Consider the following 26,143-nt stretch of genomic DNA (forward strand, 5'->3'; position numbering starts at 1 on the left):
TGGTGCTTCTTCTTTGGAATTGGGTAATATTTTAAGTTTGATTGAGCTACAACCGTTTTTTAAGAGCGTGCAATATCTTTTGCTAAGACGTTTTTAGGGTTCCGTAGCCAAATGGCAAAAAACGGAACCCTTATGGATTCGTCATGTCTGTCTGTCTGTCCGTGTAAGTCACAGGCACTTTTTTCCAAAACTATAAGAACTATACTGTTGAAACTTGGTAAGTAGATGTATTCTGTGAGCAGCATTAAGATTCACACAAAAATAGAAAAAAGAATAAATTTTGGGGGTTCCCCATACTTAGAACTGAAACACAATTTTTTTTTTCATCAAACCCATACGTTTGTGGTATCTATGGATAGGTCTTCAAAAATTATATTGACACTTTATTCTGTACTTTATTATTGCTTTTCTTTGTGTTTGAGGTAAATATTTTCATAATCTACAAATATCTGTGCCTTTTAATATTCTATTACGTTACACCAGTTGAATATTGCAAATTTAACACTGCAACGCTTGAGTAATACCCTCTCAACCCTACATTTAAAGATATTTAATATGACTTCGTTACTTTTTTACAGATAATGAACTAAAATTGTCTCAGGACCTTACTTGATGCTTAAACAAACTTTTTTCTATGATTGGAATGTCAGGTCACCTATTTTTATGAGCTCGTACAATATCCAACAATTCGGTTTTTTTGCATTTTATTTTAACTAATCCATGATTTCATTCTTTAGTGATTGTGTGTTTATCTTTTCTAATTTTCTTGAATGGTATGGGGCGTTATTCAGAACAATTACTGAGCCATTTGGAATTTTACCCAGCACCTTCGAGAGCCATTCTTCAAATAGGTACCTCTGCGTTCATGTCTTGGTGATAATCTCCTTGTTTTTTATATTCGAACATTAATGTGATCAGGTCTGAGGTTCTACGGGACAACTGCATTAAAAATACGGGATTCGAGGTTAAAATACGAGACATGCCGCTTTTTTATATTAAAAAATAACATTTAACAAAGCAACTTCTGCTGTGTAATTAGATTTTTCCCGTCGCTAGGGCGTTGATTGAGAATGAGAACACAGGCAGTAATCTTAATGTCGTCGTGTATTAGCGTGTAAGCAGATCTTAGCATCTTTCTTGCTGCCGTAGTCACCCGTAATAAGCTACGTGTTAAATTTTTCGCTGCTTTTAATGGAGTGATAATTGTTTTTTACGAGTTTTTAATAAAACCATGTAAGGGGTCATCCATTAATTACGTCACACGTTTAGGGGGAGGGAGGGGGTCAAGAAAATGTGACATATTGTGACATGGGGGAGGGGGGAGACACAAACTTTGTGACGTCACTTTAACTTCATCAGTAACCGAAAATATATTTAAATTATTTAGTTCGCTGTACATTTAAATAACAAGTTTTTAAAACGAAAATAGTTTTTAATCGTTTAATTTTCTTTCCTAAGCAGTTTTGGGTTATAAAATTACTAATATTTATATCGTCAAAAATATTTTGATAAAATATTAATAATATTTAGGTACTTACTTAATTCGATTTGGCGATTTCGTAGATAAAATGTGACGTCACACTAGGGGGGGAGGGGTTTGCCAAATGTGACCAAGTGTGACAAGGGGGCGGGGAGGGGTAAAAAAACCTAGAAATTGGTGTGACGTAATTAATGGATGACCCCTAACTTACATTACTTGTTGGTAAAGTAACTAACACAGAACCTTACCGATTTCTTAACCGTCCGACCACAGCGTGTAACATAGGGTATAGAATAGAATAGAATCATTTATTGCCCATCACAAACTAGTTATAAAGGTGGTACATATTATTGGGTTAGTTTAAGTGACGCCCTGCAAGGACACAGCAACATATTTATACCTAGAATACAGTTAACTTAAAACTACTAGCTTAACAATTTTCGTTACATATTATGAGATCATTTTAATCATATTTTTCGTTAAAGTAGTCTTTCACACTATGAAAGCACTCATTAATAAGGAAGATTTTTAACTTGTTATTGAATAATTTGTGATTTTCTAAGTTTTTCAGAGAATTCGGAAGGTGATTGTAAATTTTGATACACATAAAATGAGGGCTAGATGTGACAAGGTTTAATGAGGAAAAAGGCAATTGGGTAGGTAAAGTTGTTTGAAGATAGGCAAATTATATTTTTTCCCGATAGTATTCATTATAGCGATCACGGAATTGCAGCTCTTTTATTTTTATATTATTTTATTGATTAAATATAATTTTTTAAATGATCGATATGACGTTTGTGAGGTGAAATGGCAGATTCGAGTAATTAATTCTTTTGCCTTAGTAAATGGGACGAGATAGAAAAAAAATCGATGTCAACTGTCAGTGTCATTCTTGGAAAATAACTTGCAAATAATTGGAAAATAATGGTCGGACGAAACATTTGTGTTTTCTTGTAATTGGATGTCGGTGTGATTTCTAGAATAAGTATTTTTAACGTCCCTAGCACGCTCAACACGGATATTTTGATAATGATAACGATTGCTTTCGACTACTTGGCACTGCTTCTTGGAGAACATTTTCATTAACGCCTTCACCACGACTCTTGGACTGCTACACGAGTCATTTTGGATCTCAGTATCTACACAATAGATGGAGACGATCCCGGAAACGTTCGAATGGAAATAGAATATTACAGAGATGAACTCAAAGTGCGTCGTACCGTCTACAAGACAGTACAGACGTTACTTTCCAAATTCAGCGTATTTGAGCACACCAAAGTCTTTAACAGCGATTCGGTGCCAAGCTTTGAAGATATATTGGCCAAAATGGTAACTTATACGTTTGTGAGGACTATATAAACGTGATTGTTGTATTATACATACATAATGATTAAGATTGTAATAGTCTTATAACTAGGTCGTTATTGGCTATTATATATGGGCTCGGCAAGGTGTTCACAATATCTGAACACGCACGCCCTGATAATAGAGGCGTGTTCAGATATTTATGAGCATCCTAGCTGCACCAATATATCTGATGGCGACTGTACTTTAGAAAACTTATAATATAAATCCAAAATAATATAATATAAATCCAGTAAATTTCGTTTTGTTTTATTTTATAAATCCACAAATTATTATCCTTAAGCATTAACATTACAACAGTATATAGAATCACGCTGTGTGGCGTGCCCTTGAAGAGAGTTGAGAGGTTCAAATATGGTCAATATGGATAAGTATGTCTGTAGGGTAAATGTGCTTCACGTTGGGGCCTGTTTACATATTGATTAGTGTTGATTGCGGGTTTAATACATTTGCCACTATACACAAGTAGCAAGTGTATCAACTCGCAAAAATACTATATTTTTGCTTCCATTGAGGTATACATAGTAAGCACTATTCTCAAATTATGTGAGGAAATAAAACAAATTCAATTTAGTAAAGCGTATTTAATAGGGGTAAAGTGACGCGAATACAATTAAAAAAACAACGCATATTCTTAGTTTATATTAAATGTAGATGGCTTTTTAGTTTTCACTTGGTCACAGAAATACGCTAAAAACCACTTTCAGAGTAGGTGTTTCTTGCGTTTTGGCTGTCCTTCTTGTGTCCTTCCACAGCATGAGCATGTCGTAAGTCCTGTTGTATTTTTCCCTGGACTTAGCAGGAAGCTAGTTATTCATTATTAAGTTTGCTTCTGCTTTCAAATGAGGCGGTGTGCCGTCTATTCCAGGTCGTTTTCGTCACTTGAACTCATTTTGTTTATTACGAGTATTAAAATAACAAGCGGTAACTTATTGAGTATTGCACAACGAATAAACTTTGCCGCCTTTTATCTGCATATTTTTTTTAAATTATATTACCATAGATACTAAGCATACGGTACGCGCATGCGTCAATCCGCGCGCACCGCGCAGCGCCCTTTCGCGGTGCTAAAGCGGTATCCAGACGGGACTGATCAAATCGGTCGATTTGATCAGAAATGAAATTGGCGTCAATCTCCAATTTTAGATTTATGGTGATATTAGAGCCATTTAAATTGAAAAAATGCCCCATAACGAAAATACTAGCCTCACAAATTGGTGTTCTTGTGTCCGCACCTCATTTTATCGGTCATTATCGGCGAGCCAAATTGGCGTTTGCGTCCGTACGTCCCGATTCGATCGGGCAATTTAATCAGATTGGCGAAAAATTGACTAATCTGGATACGCCTTAAGCAACATCGAGTTCACGATAATTTGACATATAATAATAATAGATTTTTAGCATAAGTTGCATTTCATAAAACTTAACCCAAATCATTTGTACATTTTCAAGTCAAAGATAAAGACATGTTGGTTTTAAAATTTTAATAAGTATAGACCATAACATTGTCATGATCTTGTAACATTGTTAAAATAAGAGAGTCTCCCATTTTCATTTTATTGCATTTTTTATAAAATGTCTTTAGATTCTCGGGATATCTTGGTCCTAATTCGATTGCTCTTTTTTATGGAAATAATTATATCCTTCAGATTCACAGGATGCTCGAGGCTTAGCCGAATAACACTGCAAGGAAGTATGTCATGGCTCAATGGTTCTAATTAGCCATCAGTATAATACCGCCAATGAATGTTTACATCCACCTGAAAATAAGAACAACATTCATAAAATGAGGATAACCACACAAAACTAACAGATGGTTGAAATTGTTAGAAAAAATTAGACCGCTTTCTTGTTTACGAACTTAACAGCTCATGGCAATTTAATAATAAAAATCAAAACACAAGTGAAGAAAGTTTTATGTACCTATGTATTTCACGGATACGTACTCCTGTACGGCCATTGCTCCTCTAATTCAACGGCATTGTGCTTATCACTGTTATGATATTAATTTCAAATTTGTAGAATCTGCTCGCAATCTCGTATGAACTCGCTTATTTTTCTTGCAAAACTCTGTCCAAGGGTCAGCGTAGGTGCCGTCGTGTAGGGGTGGGGAAGAAAACGTTGTCCAATAATTTTATTATGCAGTGCCAAGTTATCGAAAGTAAATTCAATCTTTGTCCAAATACGCGCAGATGTCGTGGGGAATCAGAAGTCCGTGGGTCGTGCTGAGGTCGTCGAAAATCTCAATGATAACATTAATAGCAATTCGCAAGGTAACATGAGGCTTGTCCGTTATTTTTCGGGAATGAGAGCTAAATGACACTGACAGTTGACATCGTTTTTTTTTCTATCTCGTCCCATTTACTACTTGCAAAGGAATTACTCGGATCTGCCATTCCATCTCACAAACGTCATATCGATCATTTAAAAAATTATATTTAATCAATAAAATGAAATAAAAATAAAAGAGCTGCATTTCCGTGATCGCTATAATAAATACTATCGGAAAAAAATATAATTTGCCTATCTTCAAAAAACTTTACCTACCCAATTCTAGTTTGTTTAAATTTCGCTTGTTTCTGGGTACGACGCTTCGCTATTCCGCTAACCGCTTAGGCTCACTTGCACCATTCCACTAACCCGGAGTTAACCGGTTAAACCGTTAACCTAATACGAAATTGTACTGGTAATCATGGTAACTCCAGGTTTAACTGGTTAACTCGGGTTAGAGGATTGGTGCAAGTGGGCCTTATAGTAATTCCTGTAATGGCTCCTCTACACGATGGGCTAGCGCCGGCCACTCCAAGTTACGCATTTATGCGTTGGAGGGAGCAAGTGATATTGCTATCTCATTCTACCGCATGGCTGCGTCCCTTGGAGTGGCCGGCATTGGCTCATCGTGTAGAGGAGCCATAAGGAAATACATGTATGTAATTGAGTTTTGTGATGAATAAGTACACTTTGTGTGATGAATAAGTACACGTTAAAGGGAAACAACTAGCCTCGAGTATGGACGTATAATGACTTTAATAAGACGTACATGCACTTAGTTATATATGTTAGGGCTATGCTTGTGTGTGGGTGACGCATAACATAACACACACACTACACCTCCCCCCTTGAAGAAAAAAATATTAAAATGTAAAAGTTAATCTAATTTTTTTTAGTATACAGTGGGCCTCGGGTTATTGTGTACAGGCACGGCAATTTATGATTTTCCCATATTTTTTTATTAGCACACCCACCCATGTTGTGGGAAAATAACACGGATGGGTTCTTCTGGGGGGTCTTTTCGATTAGACTTGTTTTTTTGTTTTATTTGCTGCCATTCTTCATCAGTAAATATTATGTATACTGCATTTCAAATACCAAGGCCCGATTGCACTTGAAACTTAACAATGGGGCTCATAATGTTCGCCTTTTGTTATCTAATTTGGAGCACTTCAAATTGCAATCTGCATGCAACTAAAGCGTGACTAAGAAATGTTGGTACTTGAAAATAAAAATACGTACTTTGGCTTGCGGGGATCCTAGCGGGTGGTTTTGATGATAATAAGACGATCGTGTATTGCATGATGCGGATGGATTACATCGATAACTTACATGTTAGCTTCTTAGCTTAGTTACGTAGGTACAGATACAGTGTAGGTTCTATGTGGTTTCTATCCCGAAGGCAGAGCAGAAAGAGAGCTAGAGCGAATGGTGTTGGAGTTTATATAAGGTAATCGTTCACTCCCGAGCGGAGTGAACGGAATATGTCACTCGCCATAGCTCGACCAATCTGTGACCCGGTCTTCGAATGAAGGCCGGGTCAATGCAGCCAATATTAACATTACTAGATGAAAACCCGGCTTCGCTCGGGTAAAATAAATAATAGTAATAGGTAATACTCATTATGAATTAAGTAATTATTTACTTTTAGACTTCAAACCTTCATCAAGGCGGTTACAAACCTATCTCATCTCAGAAAACTTTAAATCCGTAACATTAACTCGAAAAATTTGCTATTCCGATATATCTAAAAACAAATATGTAATTAAAAAAATCTCATCTGCTTTTCTGGTAGCAGTTCGGTTCTGTAAGGGTCGCAGTTCTAACCTAACCTAACCCACTTCTGGTTGCAGTTTGGTTCTATAAGGATCACAGTTCTAACCTGACCCACTTTTCTGGTCGCAGATCGGTTCTGTGAAGGCCGCATTTATAACCTAGCCCACTTTCCAATCTCAAAAGAGGGAACCCTTTTGTACCTACCCTTCATGGCACTAAAGTGAAAGTATGGAAATTATGACTACTATTTCATTCTTTAATATTAATGCCTATCCGTTAATATTAAATTCGTTAAAAAACAAAACTGGATAAGTGCGAGTCGGACTCACCCATCAAGAACGGAACACTTTTAAGTATTTGTTGTTATAGCGGCAACAGAAATACATCATGTGTGAAAATTTCAACTGTCTAGCTATCACGGTTCATGAGATACAGCCTGGTGACAGACGGACAGTGGAGTAAACTGAAATAAAGGTTCCGTCACACCGGCGCGTTTTCAGAGCCGGGCCTGAGCGTTTTATATGAAAAAGCGGCGCGCCCCGCTCACGCGCCGCACGCGAAACGCGCCTGTGTGACGGAGCCTGAAATATCAAACCGGTCAAGTGCGATTTGGACTCGCGCACGAAGGGTTCCATACTTTTTAGTATTTGTTGTTATAGCGGCAACAGAAATACATCATCTGTGAAAATTTCAACTGCCTATCACGGTTCATGAGATACAGCCTGGTGACAGATAGACAGACAGACAGACGGACAATGAAGTAAAACTGAAACAAATGTCATATACCTACTAAGAAAAACCGGCCAAGTGCGAGTCGGAATCGCTAATAGGTTCCCGTTTTTAGTTACCCTTCAGGTACGGTACCCTAGTATGGTACGGTACCCTAGTCAGGTACGGTACCCTAGTATGAGTGTAATAGATTTGTAACCGGTCAGCAATGTGAGTCCCTTGGAGAAGCAGAGGTCTAGTCTAAACTCCCACTTACCATCGGCATTAACAGCCTTATATGCTTGTTTGCCACCAATATGTCATATTAAAACATATTAATAAAAATTTACTCGGTCAACAATGTGAGTCCCTTGGAGAAGCAGAGGTCTAGTCTAAACTCCCACTTACCATCGGCATTAACAGCCTTGTATGCTTGTTTGCCACCAACATGTCATATTAAAACATTTTAATAAAAATTTACTCGATCAGCAATTTGAGTCCCTTGGAGAAGCAGAGGTCTAGTCTAAACTCCCACTTACCATCGGCATTAACAGCCTTGTATCTTGTTTGCCACCAACATGTCATATTAAAACATATTAATAAAAATGTACTAATTTCATTGGCCCCGCTTAAATATTTCTTTAATTTGTTTTTAGTATTTGTTGTTATAGCGGCAATAGAAATACATCATTTGTGAAAATGTAAACTGTCTAGTTAATCTAGTTATCACGGTTCATGAGATCTTGAGATACAGCCTGGTGACAGACAGACGGACAGCAGTCTTAGTATTTAATAGGGTCCCGTTTTTACCCTTTGGGTATGGAACCCTAAAAAGTGACCAAGGCCTCCAGTGCCCCAGGCTGGAATCAAAGCAGCGTCCTCTGCTATTGCAGCAGGTGCCTGTGCCATTCTGCCACCGGGCCATCCACGGCGGCATAGGTCGGATTTTTCCAAGTATACTTATGCACTACTTACTGAAGGCTTATTAAATATTTTCTGAAAATAATTTGTTTTGTTCTAATAATATATTGGAGTCCTAGTAATAGGGGTCCCGTTTTTACCCTTTGGCTACAGAACCCTAAAAATCAACCTTGTTTTGGTACTACGCTTAACTATGACTCTGAAATTTTAGCAGGAATTAATGTTTTTTTTGTTGTCACCTGTCAAATTAGAATAGAATAGCCTTTATTGCCCAAGAAATTAAATTTCAGTACATATTACATTTAAATAAATTCACATTTCATTTATATCAATTAGTTTTTCAATATTTTTTCCTTAGTAACTTTATTAAATAATTTTTATGTCATTGCTTTTTAATAATTATTTCAGTCTGCCTTCTTGGCATAGGCCTCCCCCAGCTCTCTATCCCTTGCCGTCCCTATCCAATTCGGCTCCGCATGCTTCTTTATGTCATCCGACCACCTCATTATTGGTTTCCTTCTCTCCTTTCTCCATCTCTAGGATACCATTCCGCTACCTCTCTATCCCACTTATCTTTACCTTCCCTTGCCATATGTCCAGCCCAACCTTTTGCAGTCAAAAGTGTGAACTGGTCAAAAGAACTTTTAACCGACAAAGACAGGCAAAACTGCTTTTGACTGAGCATGTTGGTCAAAAGTAGTTTTACCTGAATATCATACCTATTTCTGGCAGCAGTTTCGTTTTTAGGGCGTAGCAAAAAAAAAATAACCCTAACCTACCAAACTCTGGGAACAGTTTAATTTTTTGAGCGTAGCAAAAAAAAAATAACCCTAACCTACCTATCTCTGAGAGTACTTTTGACTGATAGTAACAGTCACAATTACTATTAACCAATGATTTTCAGGTAAAACTACTTTTGACCAACACGCTCAGTCAAAAGCAGTTTTGCCTGTTTTTGTCGGTTAAAAGTTCTTTTCACCAGATCACACTTTTGACTGCGACATATATACTATCTATATATCTTATTATATTTAATCTTATATTCAACTTATATTGACTCCGGAGATAACTTATTAGCTTTATGCAGTTAGTTCACTTTCCAATTCACCGATACACCTAAAATTTGATTCATAGTCTAAAGCACAGTTATTAAATATGTCCACAATACACTGTAGCTTTTTCACTGTTTCACACTGTTTACAGTCAGCTGGCACTTAAACTCAAAGTTTCTTTGAACAACGTCATTTTCATCTCGCTCACTTATTAGTTTATCACAGCTGCTTCAAGGTTGCTTTCACTTGCATTTCCAGGTAGCTAGTAGTGCATTGACATGTAAGAATATTTGGCCCCATTCTGAAATATTAAAATACAACTGAGAGACCGATGTTTATACTAAACACAATACTCCCATGCAGTGGCGGATTTGCCCTAAGGCACAGTAGGCCCGGGCCTAGGGCGGCAAGATATTTAGGGGCGGCAAATTGTGACAAAAAATTCGCTGATGGTACCAAGAAATAACTAAAAATGTTGTCAATATTATGGGTGCCTTGAAAGGGGCGGCTACAGGGCCTGGGGCCTAGGGCGGCAAAGACTGCAAATCCGCCACTGCTCCCATGGAACGCTTTGAAGTTCAAATCTCGTTACGTTACGATGGCGTTTGCACTTTGCACTATGTTCGGTGACTATTTTTTATTGTTAACACACACAATACACTATTTAACAGGTTTTTATCACGTATTTTCGAATAAATTAGTAATTCAAAACACCCCAAAGCCGAATGGTGTTGACGTCTAGGCAGTGTTGCAATCGTCTTAAAAGCCGTAACAGACTATCGCACGTTCTGGCTTAAAAAAAAATTATGTAATAAATATACCGGTATACATATCCATATGAAACGAAACTTAATGCAAATAATAACCATTATACATACCGGAGTCATCAAATAAACAGTAATATTCGTCTTGCTTTTTATTTAAAAAAAAAACGACCAACCTAACTTGTAAGCATGTTTGCAGTTTCTAAACGCAACAAACGCTGTCAAATGACAATCAACAAATTGAACATTTGCATTCTTTGTCGAAATTTTTTCACTTTTGAATGCAAAATACTCGACAATACGAATTTTGCGGATACATGTTCTCGATTCAAAAGTGATATTTTTTCAAGCTCTTTCGATTGAGCATAATTTCATTTAGGTCTACCGTCAGAGCGGCTCGCGATTATTTATAAAGATAATTAAGGGTTAGAGAGGCGGTGCGACGCCACACGTACGATTAGTTTTTTTCCTTATTGTTTAAGTCTAATAGTATGGTATCTTTTTATTAATTAAACAATATATATTACATGTAACGTCTAATAATTAACAAGATACAGACATTCAGTTACGACTAGCTTAATTGATTTACTTTTAACATATAGGTAAGTAGGTACATAAATTATAAAAAATATAAGATTCATTCGCTTTCTGACATGTTTTCTTCCGAACTTGAGGTTTCGCAGGTGTTTATGATGACCAGATATACAGGGTGGGCTGAAAACTCATTCTCCACTTTGATGACGTGCTCACAAGCATTTTTCTTTTCCAAAGCGTGGGGTTCGTCATGTCTACCACAGTTCTTAAATTTTGAATTACGGTATCACCCACTGTTGGTGTAATGTTCGTCTTACGAATTTGTTTTTTCACATGACTCCACATAAGCTCGATTGGGTTTAACACACAATAATAGGGGGGAAGCCTTAAAATTTCATGCCCAGCCTCAGCCGCTATTTTGTCGATGACGTATTTCTTTTCAAACTTTATATTTTCTACAATTTCCAACAACTTCTTAATAGTTATTTTCTCAGGTAGTAACATGACGCCTTCTTAAAAAAGCTATTATGTCCGCTTTTCTTGTATTTGTGTTGGGAATGTTTTCGTCTTGCCGGCTATGATGACGCATTATCCATAACGATAACGCTGTTGGCAGGGATATTGGGTAAAAGCTGCTCCATGAACCATCTTTCTATACTTTAATAGTTATTTGTTTTACAAGGGGGTAAAGTTGTTGTTTAACTGCTCGTCCCAATATTGATACCCGAGCAGGTGAAAGACTCCATAATTGAACCACGAGCGTAGCGAGTGGTTCGTGAAATGGAATCTTAAGCGTTGCGAGGGTTTCAAAGCACGACGGTTAAACAAAATTTGCCCCCGAGTGAAACACAAAATTTTTCACCACCAACCCGAAGCAAATATTAAATGTAAAATATCAAACACAATCAAACCAAATCAAATCCAAATGAATGTTATTAAATATTTATCAAATCATCATTTAAAAGTCAATTCAACCAGGAAACATAAGAAAACAACTCGAAATTTGCATTTGATTAGGTACTTTGCCTCACATGGTCACATGTGAATAAAATGCAACTTTGCTATCAGTTTTTGAAGCGCAAAGTAAGCCTTACCGAGCTGGTGTGGTGAAAAAGTGTTTTTGGTTGTACCACAGACTTGGTATCTGGTGATGCCAAATGTATGGTACAATCCGGATCCGGACTTTGGCCACCCACAACTTCATTAATGGATGAGACAATGGTTCATCCATTGTTTCCAACATTAATGAAATTAGTGACTGCTTGATTTGGGTTTTGATTTAATTTGGGTTTCATGGCGATTTCGTTTGATAAATATACCTAGGCGTCGATTTGTTGTTACCTTTGCTTGAGATAAACCGGTGGTGCGGGACCGTAGTTCTTATTCCATTATTCCTTTGCAGTCGACTCTCTTAGAGGGTTAGGGGGTTCTTAGAGGGTTTCGTGCGGCACAGCTGGTTTTCGAGGTCCTAAAAAGCATACATAAGCAATTAACATAAAAAATCTCAGATGGTTTTAGCATTAGAGGCTGTCACCGCAAAAGTATTTTTTTCCATTCTATTGTTAAAATGACATTCTATTGGATGCAGATTATGCACATTATAAACAAGAAATTCTTCACTATAGAAGACTCGAATATTTAGGATTAGTCTCATCTCATGTGAAGTTAATTATTAAACCGTCTGTGAAAGTCTCAGATTGCGCACTTTATATAGACCGGGAGATAGTGACACATTTTACTGGATCATTTGTACCAGTATGGCGGTTCGTCAGGGGTCTAAGCACGTAATGAAGGAAAGAAAAATGATGGTCATAGCGCTGGTACCGGCGGCCCAATCGCGTGGGCGTTAGTCGAACGTGTCGGATAAAATACGAGTGTCGAACGATTTGTTCCACAAAAATCCTCGTATTTTCCGATAGTCCATAAAAAAGAAGTAGGCGGTAGCGTAATGCCATACTTCTCCGGTGTGACTTACAGCCCGCCATACTGAGGCGAACACAGTAATTAAAAAAAAAACAATTCAACCATTTGTGCCAAGCTAATTTTTGCACAGGTGATCATCGTTGAGCAGCCATTCATGGACATCACCATGCCATACTCTTCGGACGGTTCCAAATGGCCGCCATACCGCCGCAAGGGAGTTAATTTTTTTTTGCTAAACTATTTGTACCAGTATTGCATTTAAATTTTTGGAAAGTATTTGATAAAATGTGACCGTTATTATAATTGCCATACTTATAGTAGGGGGAAAAAGTGCTGCCATACTTGAAAAACTTATTTAATCGACACGTTTCAAAAATACGACTATGTATACGTTAAATAATTTTTTACAGCATGGCATCATCATATTCTGTTTGTTTGGATACAATTATACCTAAAAAAAAATATTTCAAATTATAACTACGGGGCGGACGACTGTGAGACTTAAGCCAAGACTTAAAACAAAAAACAATTTCTTGACGATTTGTACCAGTATGGCATTTGGATTTTTGGAAATTATATGATGCAATGTGACCATTATTATATTTGCCATACTTCTAATAGGGGAAAAAAGGGGCACCATACTTGAAATAAAAAAAAAATATTGTACACATTTGCCACCGCCTACAGGTATGGCATTATGAGATTTCCATATATGATCACACAGAAAGTCTTGAAAAAAAATTACAAGATGGTACAAATCGTTTAGCAATAAAAAAAAAATTAACTCCTTTGCGGCGGTATGGCGGCCATTTGGAACCATCCGAAAAGTATGGCATGGTGATGTCCATGAATGGCTGCTCGACGATGATCACCTGTGCAAAAATTAGCTTGGCACAAATGATTTAATTGTTTTTTTTTAATTGATGTGTTCGCTTCAGTATGGCGGGCTGTAAGTCACACCGGAGAAGTATGGCATTACGGTACCGTCTACTTCTTTTTTATGGACTATCGAAAAATACGAGGATTTTTGTGGAACAAATCGTTCGACACTCGTATTTTATCCGACACGTTCGACTAACGCCCACGCGATTGGGCCGCTGGTACCAGCGCTATGACCATCATTTTTATTTCGTTCATTACGTACTTAGACCCCTGACGAACCGCCATACTGGTACAAATGACCCAGTAAAATGTGTCACTATCTCCCGGTCTATTATAGGCAGGGTCACTAGTGTGACCCTGCACTAGTGTCACTACCAACTAGGCCACGGGGGTCGGTACTTATATGTAAATAGTTCAGGGCTGCCAGATCGTAGAATTGGCTACGAAATTCGTATAATCGAATTTTTTTCGTATCCATTACGTATAGTTGGTCAGTCGGTATAATTGGATACGAAAAAGGCCTAAGACTTTAACAACTTTTTAATAACAAAATACGTCATATATTTGGCTCAATGAGATCAATAATCATTTAAGATGAATAATTACGTTTATATTCCTAAGCATAGATGCTTAATAACCTAGATAACCTTTATTTAGCACCCAAAATCATCAGTAACTTCCGGTCACTTAACTATCAATATAAGGAACAATAATCAGCCTTGGAGAGTACCGTACATAACAAATAAACAAAAACTGCACATTTTTGGCATAAACAAAAACAAAATTAAATATTTTTTACCATCTTACCTGTAGGCCATATTTTACTACAGGCCTTATTTTACTATTTGTAGGATAAGAAGGCCTACGTCTACTTTAACATAAAATTCAAATTAATTTCACGTTACACGTGTATAAATTTAAGAATATTGATTATTAATTAAGGTTAATTCAAAATGAGAAAAATAATGGGCTCCTCTAGCATCCATTTGGGCGTTCAAAATTTTCTGTGTCTGTCGCTGACAAACCGACGCACTCCTCGTGATACCATTTACCACATTTAACACATTTTCTCATGTCAGCTACTTTATCCTCTTGGCAGCCATGACAGTACCAGCTTTCTTGGATTTTATTTTCTCTGCCTTTGGATTTAGAGGTATTTTTCTTCTTTGCCATGGAAGATTTTACTTTACTATTTCTACTTTTGTTTTCTTTCGCCTTTTTGTCAAACAGATCTTTTGTTACTGGAGTACCTCTATAATTAATAGCTTTTTTCCTAATTGTTGGTGTTTTGTTTAAGGCTTTGAGCGGCGTAGGTGCGATAGGCAGACACTCATATTGGCACGTCTGTGCATATTGAGTGATCAGCACATTTAATGTAGATCTTGCGCCTCCACTCGATAAGGGATTTCCTCTTCGATCACGTAGAATAAGTATATATAATGTTAGTATAACAAGTATTAGAGGACTAGAGTGTACAAGCTGGAAGGTATTACATCTATTAACCGGTATACTGTGTTTCCTGAATCGCCCCTTCCCACCCCGGCGCTCCGCCTATTACATGGCGACCGTGACACGTGAGGACTCTGTGTGAGGATACTGCGAGTGTAAGATAAGATCATCATGGACGACGACGGTGAAGAGGACTTTGAGGACGAGCTAGCGGCGTCGAACTTATCCAGTGATTTGTAATTGGTAATCAACAGTACCAAAATGGGTGGTCAGAAACCAAAGAACGTGGTCGTAATAGTGACCGTGGCCGGTATCAACATCGCTCCATTGGCTTCGGCGGGTTTGGATTTGACGGAGGTCCGAGATGTATATCGTCGGCTGCGCGTCTGGTTACGCATTGCTGCCGGGTGCTGGGAGCGTCGCGTCGAGCAAGGTGGACATTTTTAAGGGTATTTGGTGTGTTTTGTATTTTTTTTTTATCTGTGTGAATTATTTTTCTACTTAGTTAACGTTAAGGATTTATTAGAAGTATTGCGTGTTATAAAGGTAGAAATAAGTTATTGACAGGAGATAAGTGTATTTATTAGATAAAGATAATTGTAAAGAAGTTGCAGCTGTGGATTTTAAAAATCGCGTTAATAACGGTAGGAAGATTTGAGTATTTACCTCTTGGAGATTCAGTGTAATAGTAAGGTCGGATTTTTTTTATAAAAGTAATTCTTTCTTTGCATTCTAAAAATGATTGTAACGAATTTATTTTTGCACACTCAAACTATAATCGCGGTACGATTAGTGCGAGTCAGCAAGGTCGAGGACGGGTGTATTTTCGCGAGTAGGCAGAAATCAAACAGTTGCTGTAGGTCAGATGGATAGTGTAATGTCAATGTTATTCAGCACGTGACTTAGATGACAAACGTAATGAATTTGTTTTTTTTTCGTGTCTAACGAAGATTATGTAAATATGTGGTCTTATAATACTATAAGGAATTTATCAGATATGAGTTAAGAGTTGCTAGTTTAGGATTCTAACGGATTGGACTTAAACAGATAAACTGGACACGACACTCTGGTACTACGTCTTTAAAGCTTGGCCAGCCTAGAGTAGTAGATATTAAAAAAAAAAAAATACAGAATTAATAATTTGCTCGAGTAAATAATGATGAGATTGATGGAAGATGCGTAATATGGCGAAACGGTAAAAATGATACTGATAATGTTGGTGTGAGCTCTACAATTTATATAAATCAAGATTCTCCATGAACGAAGGCACGCTTAGACGTATCGTTACGAGACTTGATTATGTTATGGGAAGGTCCCAATGCAGACATTAGGGTTATGGCTCACTGTGGAAAAGGTTTAATGTAGTAGAGTTGTTATATATTAAAAATGAGCTCAAATAAAAAGTATGTTACGAGGTGAACTAAGTAAGGTTTTTCGCGCGGGACAAGATGAATTACCTAGGTTATGTATGAATTATTTCGTTGTTAACGAAAATTACCGATCGGGAAATGATTGAAGTTATACTAAAGGATTATTATTGTTACTAACTAGTGGACATGCTGGTAGTACTAAACGGATTGACGGTATCTAGGAGTACGAGTATTATTGGAAAAACTACATTATATAAAACGATGTATAGATTCTCATAAGCAGGATTTTAGCAGTAGACGTTTGTCGAGAGATAATATTTCTATAATTATAGCTACCTATCACAGCTACAACATCTTTTGCGAAGCATTTTTTTAGATTACTTGGACTTGGATAAAGCAGACCCAACACTGTGAAACGAAAATTATGATTGTTTGTTATTGTTATTTTATATTGAACTATAATTGTTTTATCACTTGTATAATTTGTATTTTATTCTGACTTGTAAAATGTACTTGTATTTTTACCAATAAAAATCTGTATTCTGTATTCTGCAGGATGTAAGACAAGTATATTATAACTTTGGAATGTGATATATTAATTGTGAAATGCAATGTTTGTGTTGGAAATAGGGTTTTAAATCAAAGTATGTAGGTAACATATAAAATACTACATTATAAGTCAAACATTGTTAATTTTAAGATAGGTGATTTAGTATTAGTTAAAAATGAATGTTACTATAAATTAAATGACCTATATTTAGGACCATATAAAAAAAAAGACATTATAGGTTCAAATTTAAAGGTAATTAAAAATAATACAGATTATTTAGTACATAAGAATAGAGTATAGTTGTATCACCAATAGTCTTCTTTTCAGGGGAGGGAACCCCCTACCTTTTCAGGGGAGGTGCGATAGGCAGACACTCATATTGGCACGTCTGTGCATATTGAGTGATCAGCACATTTAATGTAGATCTTGCGCCTCCACTCGATAAGGGATTTCCTCTTCGATCACGTAGAATAAGTATATATAATGTTAGTATAACAAGTATTAGAGGACTAGAGTGTACAAGCTGGAAGGTATTACATCTATTAACCGGTATACTGTGTTTCCTGAATCGCCCCTTCCCACCCCGGCGCTCCGCCTATTACATAGGCATAAGATCTTGAAATGCAGTTTTTTTCAACTGAATGAGCGGCATATTGTCTTCATCATCATCGGAAGTAGAACTATTATAAACCGTGCGATAAAAGCTCCCAGCCGGTCTAACTGAAGTACTATACGTTGATGACAATGTTCCAGAAGGTGACATATTACGCGACCTTGAAGTTGTTGGCCTTACTGGGGTCAATGCTTCTGATGGCGATCTGTTGAGCATTGTTGGGGAGTTGTTCGTTAAGGCTAACAACATTTCAGGCGACGAGCTAATTGGAGAGCTTCTGGTTGGTGTTAAGGGCACTTCAGCTGGAGAACTGCATCCCAGAATCTCTTCCTCGACTGCATCTGAAACTGGAGGTGCTGGAGCTTCTGATAATATTGATGGAGCGAAAGCAGTCTCTGGAATAGCCTGAGGGTTCAAAGGATACAAGCCAGTAGCCTTAAAACCACTAGTAATGTTACTATGGGTCATGCATTTGGACCAGACATTTGTTAAAATCACATTGAAGCGAGCCTTGGTGATTTTCTTATCTGGATTTTGGTCCAGAAATAACAAAACTTCAGCATCCCAGTGGTGTTCAAATGATCGATAGACAGCTTTGTCGAGGGGCTGGAGCTCATGAGTGGTATTTGACGGCAAACAGTATAACGATATGTTGAGTGAATCAGCGACTTCGACGATAGACAGATCTAAATGGCAGGCGGCTCCGTCGAATACCAAAAGGCATTTTCCACCACTTTTGTATCTGGCCAGGTGCTTTAAAAATTCTTTGAAAAGTTCATTGTTCATATAACCCTTCGAAGATTTTTCAACTAATGATCCAGCAGGCAAATTATCGTATAATTCTGGCTTCAACCGCTTGCCTTTAAATATGATCATCGGTGGTATGGCAGTACCTAGTGCATTTACACATCCTGCGATGGTTACACTTTCTGCATGCTCCGATGATACTAAATGCACTCTTTTGGCTCCTTTCTTAGCTAGAACAGCTTGCTGATGGTGGATTGTCAGGCGGCAACCTTTTTCATCCATATTGTAAATTCTTTCAGGATGATCTTTTAGATCAAGTTGATTATATATTTCGTTTATTCTTTCAAAGTGATCATCGACAATGAATTTGTTCAGCTTTTGCGCTCTGGCTGGATTCATGAATTGAGCCTTTCTCTTTGATATTTCTGGATGCCTTTTCATAAACGCCTTGTACCAATCTTTTCCAGCTAGTCTCATGTTTTTATTAAAACTGTGTTTGATGTCGTTAACCTCGCAAAATTTATAAACCAAACGACGCAGTATGCGTGTTGTCACAGGTAAATATCAGCAAACCTGATTATTCTGTTCACAAGATCGGTTTCTTGGTCATTGTTCAGTATAGTTTTTCGGCCTAGTGTTTTTTTCAAATTGCCACTCTTGAGATGATTTCTTATAGTTCTTCTTGGAACCCCATACCTCGCTGCAGCTTTGTATGTGCTAAGTATTCCTCTTTGAACTGCCTGAACTGCAGACGCTAAGGCATCTTCTGACCACAATGCTCGTTTTCGCGGCATTGTAGTCATAAACACTGAAAATATAACAAATCGTTATATACTAACGTCGTGGTTATCTAAAATACATTAAATATATATACGAAAAACCGATATGCGAAGTAGGAGGATAATAAAGCCTAAAAGAAATAATTGTCTTTATATACTGACAATTTGGATTTCAAATCAAATCGTTAAAAATAAATTAATTCATAAAAAAATAATTATTACAATACACCTAAACCGATATGTGAAGTAGGTGGATAATAAGGCCTATAAGAAATAATGTTTCACACTATGAAAATATAACAATTTATTACACACTAACTTTGTAGTAACCTAAACTTAGTTATAGAATAATCAAAAGTGATATTTTAAATACGAGGATAATAAAGCCTAAGAGAAAATTCGTTTCCATATAGTGCAATAAGGCCTATAGGTATTTTTTGTAGGCCATAATAACCACCAACCACGTTTATAAACAAAAAAGAATGAAAAATATTTGGATCACATCACATTGACCATATATTCAGCCCATTAGAAGAGTTTATTAAGAAAGAAAATAAACGTCAATTGACATTGTCAAATGCAATAGTACAAAAGATACTTACGATTCTTTTGGGCCTATTTTTGTTACACGTGCCACGCGGCCACTTCGCAAACTGAATGACGCAATACTGGCGGCGGGGAGCGGGGCAGCCGCGCCGAACGAACTTGTAGTTCCTTGTTTGTCCGCTAGGTGTTACTTACCGCGGCCTTGAGTGTAAGCAAGCATTTTAAATAAGATTTTCGCTACTTAGGCCTTACTACCCGACAGGCTTTATTACCCGCAGGTACAGGTTACACAAAGGCTTAGTAAATATATCAGCAAGCATTTTATCTGTCGGTAAATACATAACATTGATTTTCTTATCCTGTATCAGCTGTTTAACATAATGGTATCGCAAATCAATATGTTTAGTTCTTTTATGTGAATATTCTTTGACTAATAACAATTTCTGAGCACTCTGATTGTCATTATATATGGTAACATCAAAATGTTTGTCAATTATTTCTGACAAGAAATTCTTAACAAAGCATATATCTTTACATACATCACTTATGGCAATATACTCAGATTCACATGTTGATAGGGCTGTAAATCTCTGCTTTTTAGCCTCCCAATTAATCACATTTTCACCAATTTTTACAACATAGCCAGTCTGCGATCCGACAAGTCATTTGCCCAATCACTATCGGCATAAGCTACAATATCTAAATTATTACTTCATTGAAAACAAAGACCATAATTTATTGTTCCAGCTAAATATCTAAGTACCCGTTTAGCAACACGCCAATGACTTTCGTCGAAACATGTACTATGCTGACTCAGCTGACTGCAAGCGTAAGATATATCCGGGCGGGTGCACACTGATAAGTACATAAGTGACCCCAGACACAAAACAGATAAGTACAGAAGTCAATCACATGTATGTACTTTACTTTTCATACCTACGCTCGGCGGCCGCTCTAGGGTTGCGAACTATGGCTTATGCACAAAAAACTATCGTGGTAGTGGCACTTGTATCTAGTTGTTTGATTTATTTATGAGGATGAAACGGGAAGAATGTAAATATAAAATAATAACATTAATAACTCAAATAGGTATTTTAATTTTAATGCATTTTAATGTCATTGTTATATTACAAATTTGTTACAGAAAATATCTTGCGATGATTTCGAGATTGGCGAAATGCACGATTATTATATTTTAAAGTGTAATAAATTCGCATTCTCATGTACAATGTAATAATTCGCATTCGCATTCTCTCTGAAACCACTGGTAGCTTAAAAAACGACAATTCACCGTTTAATTTTGAATTTAAACAACCGTCCACTGTACCAGTTATAATAACTTTCTTTTTTTTTCTCCATTATTGCACAAAAAAGTTCACAGACGCGTGTCTCAAGCGGATGGCACTCGTGCTCGCAGTGGTCCCAACCGGTCCGAGATATCGTGTCCGTGAGCAGTGTCTATGTGTGCGTTGCTCGAGCGCGCTTTGTATGTAGATTGATTTCTGTACCTGTCTATTTTGTGCCCCAGAAGCTGTCTGTATTTATATTTTTCATCATCTAAACACGGCTTGTCAGATTTATCTAGCTTGCAGTTTACTGGCAATGGAGTAGATACAGGTTTGCAATTACTCATATTAAATTTAGTTAAAATCCGCCCTATGTAGTCCGACTGATCTAATACAGTGGTACCTATTATTAGTTACAGTTACTTTCATACCAAGACAATTTTGCAATTTTTCTAAATGTCGAATGTCAAAATTAGTCTTTAAGAGTGAGAGCAATTTATTAATGCAGCCGTTATGAAATACATAAAAATCATCCACATATAATTAAAAAAATTAAATTAAATTAAAAAGCTTTTATTTCGGACAAGATATCCATATTACAATTACAACACAAATAAATTATAAAACAAATAAATTAACATAAATTATTTTTAGTTTGTAGGTACATTCTTCCTCACTTACGCGTCACTCACATTATATTATATGAAACAATTAAAAAGGCTACATATACATTCTTAAATTAATTAAATTAAATTACAGATTTCTAATTATAAATTCTTACATGTCATACTGGGCAAGTGGCGCGTGTGATTTAGCCCAGTGTCCAAATATAGGGCTGTCATGGGCCCCAGCGACCGCGCTCAAGAGCCCGTTGGTGCTGCCTCGCACACGGCGCATCAGGGACGCGACGCGTTTGCGCATAATGGCACGGAAATCGTCCGTGTGTGCCTCCGCGAACATCCCCGAAGCACTGCAGTACCGCGGCAGCCCCATCAGCATCCTGAACGCGTTGTTGTAGAGGACGCGCAGAGCACTATAAGCTTTCTTCGTGTAATTGATCCACAGGCTGCAAGTGTAAAAGGTTTGGCAATACGATCTGAACAAGGTTAATTTAACACTTGTTGTGCATTTTGCAAACCTGCGGATCAACATGTTGCTTCTCACTGATAGTGCCCTGCGCTCCCTCTCCACGTCCGTGTCATCATTTTGAGACGCAGTGACCCTTGAGATCACAGGGATTCCAGAACTACCGAATGAATCTTCATCTCACTTGGTCTGCCTGGTGGCTTCGAAGCTTGGCGTTGACCTTGATGAGCGGGACATTGTCTTCGCTGAGCGCGTTGGAGCGCGCCGTCAGCAGCCGAACGCTGCTCATAGCCCACTAGCTGGCGTGGAGGGTGCCGCCGCTGTGGAAAACGTGCGCTCGCGCCCGCTTGTTGTGCGGCTGGCCAGGCGCGTGCCTCGCGCTGACCTGCTGCGTGCTGCCCGCGTGCGTCGGGGGGCTGACACGTCGGACTTCGGTTTGCCGGGCGGCCCGAGCAGGTTCTATGTGAACGAGCGTCTAACAAGGCAAAACAGAACGCTGCTTTACCTTGCTCGGCAAGAATGTAAGCGGTTAGAATGGCGGTACCACTGGACAAAAGACGGACGGGTGTATGTGCGCCGAGGTAATGACACTCCTGCTCACCGTATCCGTGTAGAAACTGATCTCGCTCAGGTTTTTCCCAGTGGTGCCGGTTGCTAAGTTTATTTAAGTTACTAAGTGTATTTAGCTGGTTGCTAAGTGAACTTAGTCTTATACTATATTTACATTATTTACTTATGTTTTTGTTTACTTTTTATATTTTGAGTGGCGTTGCGGTTTATTACTACTTATTTATTTCCTGCACCTATTTCTTTGATTGGGGTATGGCGGTTTTCTATACGTCACTTACCGTTATAACTTTTTACACTATACTTTACTGCATACCGGGTGCGGCCTGTAACATGAGCAAATAATTAAAACATATATTGTACTCCTCAAACGGTGACACTTTTGTTCAACGACTTTAAAAAATTATGAAGTATTTAGACTTCCTATTTTTCATACAAAATAAATATTATCTTCAATGGACGCCATCGCCATGTCATATCATTTGTGATTGACGTTGCTTGTCATGCCTTAAACATAACAAAGTTCGCAATACATTGCGTGTTAGAATAAACTTTAAAGTGTATTAAAAATCAAACCACAAGTTATTTTTAAAAGTAGCTGAACAAACGTTGGTCAGTATGAGGAGTACAGCCTACAGTTAATTTTTTTGCTCGTATTACAGGCCACACCCGGTATATACATACACACCTAATTTTTCTCATATCCTTGTCTCATCTGTATTAACTAACCTAAAATTGTTTAATGTCTAGTAAGTCCCTTAAAATAGGTTTGTTTAACGCAGGTTCCCTAGGTACCAAACATGATGACATCGTTGTGGCTGTTACCCGACTGGATGCTGATGTGCTGGCTATAAATGAGACGTGGCTCAGGGATTGTAGAGACGAGCGGGCGCCGGTGATTCCTGGATACAGATTACGTCACCTACCTAGGCCTCAGGGCACCCGTTCGCGCGGGGGCGGCGTAGGTTTTTACATAAAACGTAGTGTTAATGCTCGCACATGGCCTCACCCAGTTGATCCACTACATAGCTCTATCGAACAGATGTGGATCACCCTAAAACTTAATGGCAAGAAACTGGTCATTGGTACGGCCTACCGCCCACCATGGACAGATACTGACCTATTTTTCGATGCTATTTCTGACTCTATTAGCTCTATCTCTGACTTTGATCATTTATTATTATTAGGTGACTTCAATATAGATTTACTTGGCCATATTGACGCAAAAGTTACAAAATTAAATTCATTTTTAAATAGTTTTAACCTTTCTCAATTAGTTACTCAGCCAACTCACTTTACTGAAACCAGCCAGACCTTAATTGATGTAGTCTGTACTGACATGAAAGAAAAAAATATAACCATGTAGGATCACTCTATGGCCACTGCCTTGTTCTCTGCGAGTTCTTAATTAAACTTGAAAAACCTAGACCACTTTACCTAATTTACAGGCCTTTCAAAAACATTGACCTTGATAAGCTAGATGCGGACTTGGGGTGTGTGAGGTGGGACTTGGTGTCGCAATTAGATGATATTCATGCGATGGTTGCAGCTTTTTACCAATCTGTCATTTTTGTTTTTGACTGCCATGTTCCTTCTAAGTCTATTATTGTTAAAGGGTCTTCTTACCCCTGGATCACTGATACGATTAAGCTCATGATGCGGTTAAGAGACAGGGCAGCAGCTGATTACCACAAAAACCGGACTGAGATTAAAAAGAAGTATTACAAGGACCTTAAATCGATTCTAAACAAAGCTTTATTCAATGAGAAGTTAACATACATAAATCATAACATAAATAATAAAATTCATAATTCCAAGATACTATGGAAAAGTCTAAAATCTACCCTGCTACCAATTAAAAACACAGAAATACCTTCATACTTCAATGATCCTACCACTATAAACAAACATTTTTTAACATTACCAAGTACATCAAGATTGCCCATATCTATATTGACTTACCTTGAGTACCACAGGTTTTGTGACTCTATTTTCCATTTAGAAACTATTAGCTCAGAGCAAATGTTAAAAATTGTTCGAAATTTAAAGTCGAATGCCGAGGGATCTGACGGTGTTAACCTAAAAATGCTTGTTTTGACTCTACCACACACTACTGATTTGCTTACTAAAATAATTAATACCTCAATTTTGACATCTACATTTCCTAATGTCTGGAAGCTGGCTATTGTGCAACCACTGCCAAAAACCTCTAATCCGTCTGAGCTTAGAGACCTTAGACCAATCAGCATTTTACCCTGCATATCAAAAATATTGGAAAAGGCTGTGTGCACTCAGCTCACTAAGTATCTTGAGGCCAACAATATACTTCCAGATGTTCAGTCAGGTTTCCGAAGGGGTAGAAGTACAACTACAGCTTTACTGGATGTTACAGATAGTATACTGTGCTCGCAAGATAAGGGCATGTGCACTCTGTTGGTTCTACTTGATTTTTCTAGGGCTTTTGACAGCCTAAATATTGATCTTCTTCTGTCTAAATTGACATATTATGGTTGTAGCTTTTTCGAGTTTTGTTGGTTGATTTGCTACAATTGGGTAATTTGAAAAATGAAAACAATGAATGAAGCGCGACATACACGTTAGATACGATGCTTAAACCGAAAAGGATATACACTGCAGCCACTAACCTGAGAGCTGATGATGGAGTCGGAGTCTTTGGAGTCCACTTGGTCTTGGGAAACTGCAGCGTCTTCTTTCACGTTCCTCACACGGTTTTTGAGAGTTTTGTATGCCGGCCGGCGAAATAAACACTATGTAACACTGAATAGTTCAATTTTGGACATTCCATTAGAATTTACGGTAAGAGATACACGATTTCGATGCGAACACGTTGAGATTTCAAAATGGAGTCGTCGAGAAGACTAAAGCTTCGGCGTGAGTTGTCTCGCTCGCGCATAGGTTGCGCGTAGATCTTGCATCTCTTTCTAAGCGACCGCAGACGTAGATCAACGATCTACGCTATCCAATCGGAAAGCATCGTAAATATATTGATGGCGCCAATATTTAAAAATGCTTATATTTAAAACGTGAACATTCCGCCCACCAAAATACAATGTTTTGTATTTTAATAAACCTTAACTTTAAACGATATAAAATGTGTATGAACAATCTTAAACCTACATTTTAAGAACTAATTTAATTTTCTATAACTACTTATTACTAAGTTCTAATTAGTCAACTTGGCTAGGAAGTGGACATAATTTAGCTAATGGCCGCTTAAGAAGATTTCCATTAGCAGTTCGGATTGTTGCTAAGCGTACAACTCCGTCTGGCCCGGGATGCAGTTCTACTACGCGAGCTAGAGGCCAATGTAACGGCATTGTATTCTCAGCTTTGATGATTACAACCGAGTTAATGTCTAAAGGTTGGCAATGAGAAGTCCATTTTGCACGTTTTGTCAGCGATTGTAAATATTCAGATTTCCAACGCTTCCAAAAGTCTTGTTGAAATTTTTGA

General features: G+C 37.6%; 1 protein-coding gene across 1 annotated transcript; it reads right to left on the reverse strand.

The window, feature by feature from the left end:
• Positions 1 to 17,643: 17,643 nt before the first annotated feature.
• LOC134670975 (uncharacterized) lies at positions 17,644 to 18,947 on the reverse strand. Its single transcript, XM_063528797.1, has 2 exons — positions 18,552 to 18,947; positions 17,644 to 18,005 (listed from the first exon to the last, which is right to left on the reverse strand). The coding sequence occupies exons 1-2, from the start codon at positions 18,880 to 18,882 to the stop codon at positions 17,644 to 17,646; spliced, it is 693 nt and encodes a 230-aa protein (XP_063384867.1). The 5' UTR covers positions 18,883 to 18,947.
• Between the last annotated feature and the right edge of the window lie 7,196 nt (positions 18,948 to 26,143).

The sequence above is a fragment of the Cydia fagiglandana genome, chromosome 14 (genome assembly GCF_963556715.1).
Source record: "Cydia fagiglandana chromosome 14, ilCydFagi1.1, whole genome shotgun sequence".
In the NCBI taxonomy this organism is placed as follows: domain Eukaryota; kingdom Metazoa; phylum Arthropoda; class Insecta; order Lepidoptera; family Tortricidae; genus Cydia; species Cydia fagiglandana.

What these genes read in the sequence shown, in the direction of transcription:
- LOC134670975 (XM_063528797.1), bottom strand. Translation starts at nt 18,882, where the DNA reads ATGAGACTAGCTGGAAAAGATTGGTACAAGGCGTTTATGAAAAGGCAT. An exon ending in AGGATGTGTAAATGCACTAG is followed by an intron (nt 18,006 to 18,551) that starts GTACTGCCATAC and finishes CAGCACCTCCAG; the next exon opens with TTTCAGATGCAGTCGAGGAA.